Source organism: Mastomys coucha, unplaced genomic scaffold (genome assembly GCF_008632895.1).
Source record: "Mastomys coucha isolate ucsf_1 unplaced genomic scaffold, UCSF_Mcou_1 pScaffold6, whole genome shotgun sequence".
NCBI classification, from domain to species: domain Eukaryota; kingdom Metazoa; phylum Chordata; class Mammalia; order Rodentia; family Muridae; genus Mastomys; species Mastomys coucha.
The window spans coordinates 102,737,776-102,746,167 of NW_022196912.1; the positions used below are offsets into that span (position 1 = coordinate 102,737,776).

Here is an 8,392-nt window from a genome sequence, read left to right on the forward strand (position 1 = left end):
AAAAAAAAAAAAAAAGGGAGTAGAGATAAGAAGGCTGCCTCGGCAGGGCTCGCAGGACTGACAGGATGATTTAAATGGCCTCTCTAGTGTCTTTCTTCTCCACAGACATCATAAATCAGATTAGCATTGGCTCTGGGGGATGGGGATAGGGGAGCGGGTCCCGGACTCTGGGTCTGTCTAGGCCTGGCCTGGCAGCAGGGCAGCTACAGAGGAGAGGCATTGTGTGTATCACCTGTTCCTAACCCTGCCCTGCTCTTCAAAGGAGTGGGTGGGACTGTTCCCACCACCCACTCTCTCACCTTTGGGAAAGAGTGAAGAGGGGCTGATCAAAGAGCAGAGAGGAGACAGATGTGGGCAGGGCAGTGTGGGAGGTGAAGACTGACTGACAGCCATTAGGAAATGGAGAAGCAGCCAATCTTCTGTCTCCCTTGTATGTAGGAGATCACCCTGGGAACTCAGAAAACACTGGTGGCTAGGGCCGTCCCAACATGTCTGAGTTCCAAGTGGTTCTAATGTGTGCTTGGATTGGAGCTGAGCTTCTCTCTTAGATATGAGGACTCCATCCTCTCCTATGGTCAGGCCCAATGGCTCCTGTCATCCCTTGAGAGTAACTAGATTAAGAGATGGGAGAAGCTCCTGGAGCATGTATGGGCAGGGCAGAACTCCCTCCTGGTCGCTTCTCTTTCAGATCTCCTGCCTCCTGGGCAAGATGTACAGTGAGATGATCTTTGTCAATGGCTTCGTGCACTGTGACCCCCACCCAGGCAACGTGCTGGTGCGGAAGCGTCCTGATACGGGCAAGGCTGAGATTGCCCTCTTGGACCATGGGCTTTACCAGGTAGGAGAAAATTCTCCTTACTAGGGTTGGCGTCCACTGATGTTCTCCAGAAACCCTGCAGCGCAGAGGCAGAGAGCTGAGGTAGCAGGGGAGGGAGGGTCACCTTGTTCACATTGGCTTGGTGTCTTAGTTAGGGTTTTACTGCTGTGCATAGACATCATGACCAAGGCAACTCTTAGGAAGTACAACATTTAATTGGGGCTGGCTTACAGGTTCAGAGGTTCAGTCCATTATCAAAGTGGGAACATGGCAACATCCAGACAGGCATGGTGCAGGAGGAACTGAGAGTTCTACATCTTCGTCTGAAGGCTGCTACTTACTTCCAGGCAGCTAGGATGAGGGTCTTAAAGCCCACGCCCACAGTGACACACCTACTCCAACAAGGCCATACCTACTAAAAGTGTCACTCTGTGGGCCAAGCATATACAAACCATTGGGTATAGTAGATGGAGTCCAGAGGGTTCTCTCGTGGACTCATAGGCAGTGATAGCAGAGGGGAGCCTTGGAGACCTGTGGGAGAGCTTTGCAGGATGTGGGTTTTTTGCTCCACCCCTTCAGTCACTGTTGAGGTATAGGACTGCATCTGTGTTTGTTGGAAGCCAGAGAAGTAGCCTATACCTAAAAAGGAGATGACAATATAGCTTTTGGAGGGGAGTTAGCAGTCTCTGCCAGTTAGGACCAAGGCTTGCCGTTTCAGGCTTGAGTAACCCTAATCAAAACACTCTACACTCCCAGGGCTTGAAGCTTCTGAGTGCTGTGGCACACAGAAAATTCTATGCAACATAACTTTGTTTCATGCACAAAATTGCTAAATACATTGTGCAAAACTACCTTTGGGCCACGTGTGTAAAGCATGTATGAAACAAATGGATTTCATGCTTAGATGTGTGATCCAGCCCCAAGATATTATGTATATGCAAATCTGAGAGAGACTGAAATCTAGAGCATTTCTGGTCCCAGAAATTTCAGATTTATGATATTTAAGCTCTCTTAACTTTGAACTTGGGCCCTTGGCATGACTGACTGACTGTTGGAGAGCCATGAGCTCCTTGTCTCCGGTGTAGTGGCCGACACTAGTCTGGGGCTCAGGCCTTGGGCCAAGAGAGACCCAGTTGCTGCCTGTATTGCCCTGGCTACAGGTTCTCACGGAGGAGTTCCGCCTGGACTACTGCCATCTGTGGCAGTCTCTGATCTGGACTGACATGGACAGGGTGAAACAGTACAGCCAGCGCCTGGGAGCTGCAGACCTCTACCCACTGTTTGCCTGTATGCTGACAGCCCGGTCCTGGGACTCAGTCAAACGGGGCATTGGGCAAGCTCCAGTCTCTGCTACTGAGGTAGGTAGCCCTCTCCCAGGTATGTGGGGAACCTCTTCCAACCCAGTGTCTAAGGTTCATGATTGGTGGGCCATGTGTCTCTGTAGGGAGGGCTATATTGGTGCCATATAGGGTGAGGAGTAGGGAGGAGAGCAGAAACTACAGCACCGGAGTGAGGAAGGTAGGGGAAGGATAGCCTATTCTGTCTCCTGGGACCATCCTGGAATAGAAATAAGGCTTGTGGCTTAAAAATCCCAGACCCTGGTAGTCTGGTGAGATGCCAGGTTTCCTCCAGCACCTCCCGGGGGCTATCATACTCCTGCAGCCCCTGCACTTCCACCCACTGGGCACTGTTTGCTGTGCCTAGGTCCTCTCTGGCTTCATGTCAGGGGGAGCCTTCACTTCCTCTCCATATGCAAACAGCCCTGTCCAAGTGAAGCAGCCTCTTTACTTTTCCCACCTCGTTCATGGACTTGGACTGTCTGGACTGGACAGAGACGTTAGGGAGCTTCTCCTCCTCATATTCCTGTCCACTTGTATTTGTCTGCCAAGGATCATGGGGGTTTATTTGCTTGTTTCTCAGTGCTGGGCGGACTCAGGCCCCACTGAGGCCTCTGCTCACTGTAGGTAGAGATGAGACCCTACTCATGATGTTGGAAAGGCTGGGTGCTGCTTCCAGGACCCCGGCTTTCTCATTTGTGACCTTGGGTGTTCACATCAAGGGCTTCAGAGTCATTCCCTGTAAGCTGCTTTGTAGGCACCTCTAGTAAAGACTGGATCTAGAGTCTTAATATCTTAAAGAATCTACCTCTCAGCCAGGCAGTGGTAGTGCATGCCTTTATCCCAGCACTTGGGAGGCAGAGGCAGGAGGATCTCTGAGTTCGAGGCTAGCCTGGTCTACAGAGTGAGTTCCAGGATAGCCAGGGCTATACAGAGACACCTTGTCTCAAAAACAAAACAAAACAAAACAAAACAAAAGAATCCATCTCTCACCAATTATTGGCTCTGTTTTTCTTCAATGGACATATTTCTCCAGAATGCCTAGTGGCAGTGATGAGCACTTAATGTTCCAGGCTCTACAGCCTTAAAGTGCATCCTAAAAGAGGGACAGTCTAGAGATAGTAGGATCTATTCTTTCTGTCTCACCACCAATGCATACAAAGTGCCTACTCACAGTTCCCTGAGTTCATTCATCCAATAAACATTTGCTTTAGCTGGCCCCTGAGCATGTTTCAAGGATCCTGTGACCAACAGACAAGACAGGCCTTTTGTGTAATTTACACTTTGGTTGATAGAGACAGACAGTAAACAACTGAGCCTAACAGGCAAGTGGGATAATTGCAGGTTACAGGTGTCTCTGGAGAGGGGAGGGTCTGAGGGCAGGACAAATAAGATGATGTGAGAAAGGGGTTGGGGGCCTGCCTAGTTGACATTTGAGCTGAGATGTGAAGGACCCAGAAGGCACTGCCGTCAGGAGCCCCTGATGGATGCACTGTTGGCACACTAAGGCCCAGGGCAAAAGAATTTGATGTGGCGTTGGGGATGATGGGCTTATTGAACCCCACACAGGGCTTTATGTGCTGTGGAAAGAGGAGGAAGTGAAGCCCTTGGCAAGCTAGGAGGTGCTCAGACCTATTGTCTTAAGAGCTTTCTGTTGACTGAGGTGCCGTGAGCCAGTCACTGAGGAAGGAAATAAGTGCTCTGAGCTACCACTGGCTGAGAATGAAGAAGATTCCAGTAACTCGTGGCTAGCAAGTAGCTCTTGGTTCCTTAAGAGCATGACCCAAAGGGCCAGATAAACAGAATTGAGATGGCTTTAACATAAGGAGAGGGGAGCTGGCTATTGGGCACACCCCCACAATCAGGACCCAGGCTGTGGTAGAGCACAGGGCATAGTACAAGGCTTGGGTGGGACCTGAGGGTTCTGTCCATGGACTGTATTGGGCTGGGCTTGGTTAGTTGGTAGTGCTTCTTCCGGTCCTGACTTGAAGTTGGTGTCCAATAAAGACACCTTGGAGAGCCCTTTGACCTTTCTCAGTGTACACTACTGCTGTTTCCAGGGCTTTCCTGGGAGCCAGGCGGGGACCTCCCATCTGAGTGGTCAGGCCACAGGGCCCCAATGCTTTTCTTTTCTTTGGGGGGCTGGGTTCTCTACAGGGTACCAAAACAGCTGTGCTAGAAACTCCTACCTGGAGCTTATTTGTATTCTCTTGGTCACAGGCTACCCATACTCCTGGCACCCTAATCTTCATGTGCCATTCTCATGTCCCCTTGCTGCTATTAGGACTCAGAGATTCGAGATAATGCGGCCTGCTACCTGCCTGAGATCAGCCAGCTCCTTAACCATGTGCCTCGCCAGATGCTGCTCATCCTGAAGACCAATGATCTACTCCGCAGCATTGAGACCACGCTGGGCACACGCTCCAGCGCCAGTTCCTTCCTCAACATGTCTCGGTGTTGTATCAGGGCGCTGGCTGAGTAAGTGTGCTCCCATCTTGGCTACCTCTCATTCAGTTCTAGGGACTATACCATAGACTCTGCTTTCCCCACCATTCAATCTTTAGGACCTCATCTTGACTTCTCAAGCTCTAGATCTCTCTTCAGGGAATCCTAGGGGCAAAATGGACTGCAGTGATAGCAGATGCCTTGAGAGAGTGTCTTTGGGGGGCCTAAAATGCCTGCGCTTTGCCAAATGAGAGCATCTGGGATCTCATCCTCCCAGTCCAGCTCCTCAGATGACTCTTTCCCTTAAGAAAATTTGAAGCTGATTTCCAAATATCTCAACGTATCCAGATGTCCCCTGGACTTGTGGTCAGAAAGCCCCAATATGACCCTGTTTCTAACTGGTCCTGTGGCTCCTAGGACCAGCCCAGGCAGTGAGCATGGCTGGGGCTCTAAGGAGAGTTCAGGTCTGTGTAGCAGACTGGGAAGCCCTTCCTACAGGCTTAAGAGGAAGAGGGAGGCTTTGCACCATATGGTTGACCAGTCCTCCACAGCTGGACCTATCCAGGTTGTTCCTGAGTGTTAGGTTGCTGGGGTTTGGAGGTGGGAGGGCCACATTTCCTAAAAGGATGTGTGACCCTGAGGATGTGAGGGAAGAGGGACACATTGAGTTGAGGAGGATGTGCCCTCTGGTATCTTGGAAGCTGGTAACCTGGGCTTATAGACGTCCTTGGGGAAATGAGAATTCTGGATTCTGTGAATCTCCTGAGATCCAGGCACCTGGGGAGTGTATTAGGAGTCTGTAGATTCACAATAGGGGGCTTGTCATTTCTTTTACAGTAGCTATATATGTGTGTGTGTGAGAGAGAGACTTTTGTGGCTTAGTTAGCTCCTGGCCTCAAACTTAACAAGAGGCCATTATTATAAATTCCAGTTTTTACCAGGTCTTGTTTTGGGTACAGAGAGACTGGGCTGGGTAGACAAAGTGCTCAGCCTCCCCAGTCACCTGACCTCCGAGGATTCCTATCCTCAGGAATGTTTTGCAGTAGAAAGAGAAACTACTGGAAGTTCTACTGAGTGAGGGAATCGGATGCATTGTTAGTTTTCCTCTTTGAAAATCTTCTTTGGGATATTTAAGACCCTCTGGCCCCTGACTGGGCAGTGGTATGGTTGGGTAACCAAGTGGTCTCCAGGGCCAGGGAGCTGTCGAATTGGCCAGGCCACCTGCCATCTTTGATTTTTCTCCATGGTTCTGTGCTGGAGTTTCTCACATGTTTCTTTTCTCCCCTCCTTCTTTCTCACCCTTCTGTAGGCACAGGAAGAGGGATGCTGGCTCATTCTTCAGAAGGACTCAGATATCTTTCAGTGAGGCCTTTAGCCTGTGGCAGATCAACCTTCATGAACTTCTGCTTCGAGTGAAGGCCTTGAAGCTAGCTTGCTGGGTCTCCGCTCTCCTGGGCTGGCTGACACGGGCTCCACACTGAATGTGACTGTCTTTCCCTGCCCCTTCCTAGTGTCTTTCCATACTTCATTCTTTCCTTCACACTGGGACTACTCACTGACCCATATCTGCCTAGGGTTGGCCTGTGGTCCCAGAGTGGTTATCCATGGCACCATCAAGCTCTGCCACTGGAGTTCCTGCCTTGTGGTGGCCTTGTCTTGGGGTCCTGGAGAGTGAGCTGCTTTTGTCTAGGGAGGGGAGAAGGCAACCCCTCTCCCATCTCTGGTATGTGCCATTGACTTGGTCATCCCTACTTTTGTGAGGATTGTGAGAATGGACCAACCACAGGTGTCCCGGGGCATGTTTAACTTGGAGGGAATAAGTGGAGTCTTAGAACTTGCTGAGAACAGACTTTATATTCTTGCCGTCTCACTCACAAAGGTGTCCCAGCTCAGGGAGGAAGGCTGCATCTGAGAGGGAATGATACAGCTGTGGGTTCATACTGCCATGGTGACACACCTTCAGTGTTGTATGTATTATATGTATTGTTTATTGTAATAAACCCTTTCAAGGTTGCAGAGGCTGTCCCTTCTGAGTCAATGGCTCCATTTAGACTTTCAGTTGCTCTTGCTAGCTGCTTCCTTGGGGAAACCCTAGGTTTCTCAGAGAGGCCTAGGAGAGCAAAGTCTGGTTTGGTTATAGAACTTATATGCTAGGTCGGGAGCAAATCTGCATGGGTCACAGTAGACTTCAATACCATGTATCCTGATAACTTGCCCCCAGAAGCCATGCAGGCTGTAAAACTCCTGCTGCCACAGGGCCATATCCTGCTTCTTAGAGATGTCTCCTGCGTCTACATCACAGACCTTGGTTGGAGCCTGAAGCTTAGAACTAGAGGCAGAGGCAGACTCCTACATGTTTCCTATGACTGAGGCACCTGCCTCATTCAACTGGTCAGGTCAGGACTTGCTCTCTGGTTATTAGTTGGCAACCTGAGTCTCAGGTCTAGGATTGTACTAGGTCCTTCCAGGCCTTTGGAGACGCCAACCTTCCTGATGAGACCACTGTCACCATGGCTGTACCCATCTGATTCATTCATGTAACCTGATCAAATTCTGTGTCTAGTCTTTCCCCGCCAGCATTCTCATCTCCCAAGCCCATTGTTTGCTCCTATGTGTGTATGCATAGTCTGGGGGTCCCTGAAACCCCACATACGGAAGACCTTACCTCCACGATCATCCATGCTTGCAGATGGATAACTATTTGATCAGAAAATCTGAACCTTATTTCTGTTCTCTCTTTTAATGATACAAGCAGATTTTCTAGTGAACAGAGACTATCTGCATTCTTTTATTTTCTGAAAGAATTAATTGTTCTTGGTGACCACTTGGATGTACCCAGGGACCCGGGAGAATAATTTGCAAGCTCCGTTATTAATCATGAGGATACATGCTGCATATTCTATTTTATGGTGTTTTTTTTACAGCCACTGATGTAAATATAAATGTCCTTTCTGTTTAAGATAATGGTCTCTTTTCACTTTGGATGTAATGGTTGGCTTACTCTGGGATTTAAAACATCAGCATGTTGCCTCCAGGTCTGATACCCAGAACAGTTTCCAGGCATAGGAAAGGTGAAAACAGAATTGGAAGTACAGGGAAGTTTGAAAATCTAGGAGTAGGATGATACTTATGGGTGGCTTCCTACAGCACTGTAGACAGACTATGCGTGCTCCTTGAGTTGTCTTGTGTGCTTGAGCAGAGTGCCTATACTTACCCAGTACACAGATGCCCTGGCCTTTGGATAGTGCTCTGTAAGCATACACATATTGGGAGTCTTGGCAGACTTTGTGGTTTTCAGGGAGTTTGAACTCATTTTGAAAAGCTGCATATGCGTCCACCGGCTCACAGGAGGTGCATCAAGGATGGCCAGGTTGATAGCCACAGCATGTCTTTTCTACAGCAGGATCAGAGCTGGTCAGCCACTACAGGCTAGCTATAGGGGCCTTCTTGCTACTGCACAGGGATACCCCTAGAAAGACAGAGCTGCTCTAAGAGGCCCCCAAGCAGATTCCAAGGAGGGGAGCTCATGGGAGGCTTGTGGCAGCTCTTAGTGCAGACACCTGTGAGAAGGGTGATGATAGTGGCAACTGTGGCTGGAGCAAGAGCTGGACTTCGAGCCGGAGTGTGACCTGCAAGTTCAGAACCAGCAGAATGAATAAAACTAGAGTGTGGCGTGTTCTCGGCAGTGGGGACGTGGGCTGCCTTGGCCATATGGGAGGGCACATGTTTATCAGGCGATCTTGAACACCAAATGACCAGGTGCTACTGTTCCTGCTTTGTGAACTGAGGGAGG

General features: G+C 49.6%; 1 protein-coding gene across 12 annotated transcripts in view; it reads left to right on the forward strand.

Moving 5' to 3' along the window:
* Positions 1 to 6,615, forward strand: part of Adck1 (aarF domain containing kinase 1) — a 159,886-nt gene extending 153,271 nt beyond the window's left edge. For 10 of the 12 annotated variants that reach the window (XM_031357310.1, XM_031357309.1, XM_031357312.1 and 7 more), the window contains 4 exons: positions 689 to 838; positions 1,978 to 2,175; positions 4,439 to 4,632; positions 5,909 to 6,080. In XM_031357310.1, the coding sequence (XP_031213170.1) occupies positions 689 to 838; positions 1,978 to 2,175; positions 4,439 to 4,632; positions 5,909 to 6,080 (714 nt within the window). Of the gene's footprint in view, positions 1 to 688; positions 839 to 1,977; positions 2,176 to 4,438; positions 4,633 to 5,908 lie in introns of all 12 variants that reach the window. The other 2 variants (XM_031357316.1, XM_031357315.1) reach the window with 1 other exon arrangement.
* The last annotated feature ends 1,777 nt before the right edge of the window (positions 6,616 to 8,392 follow it).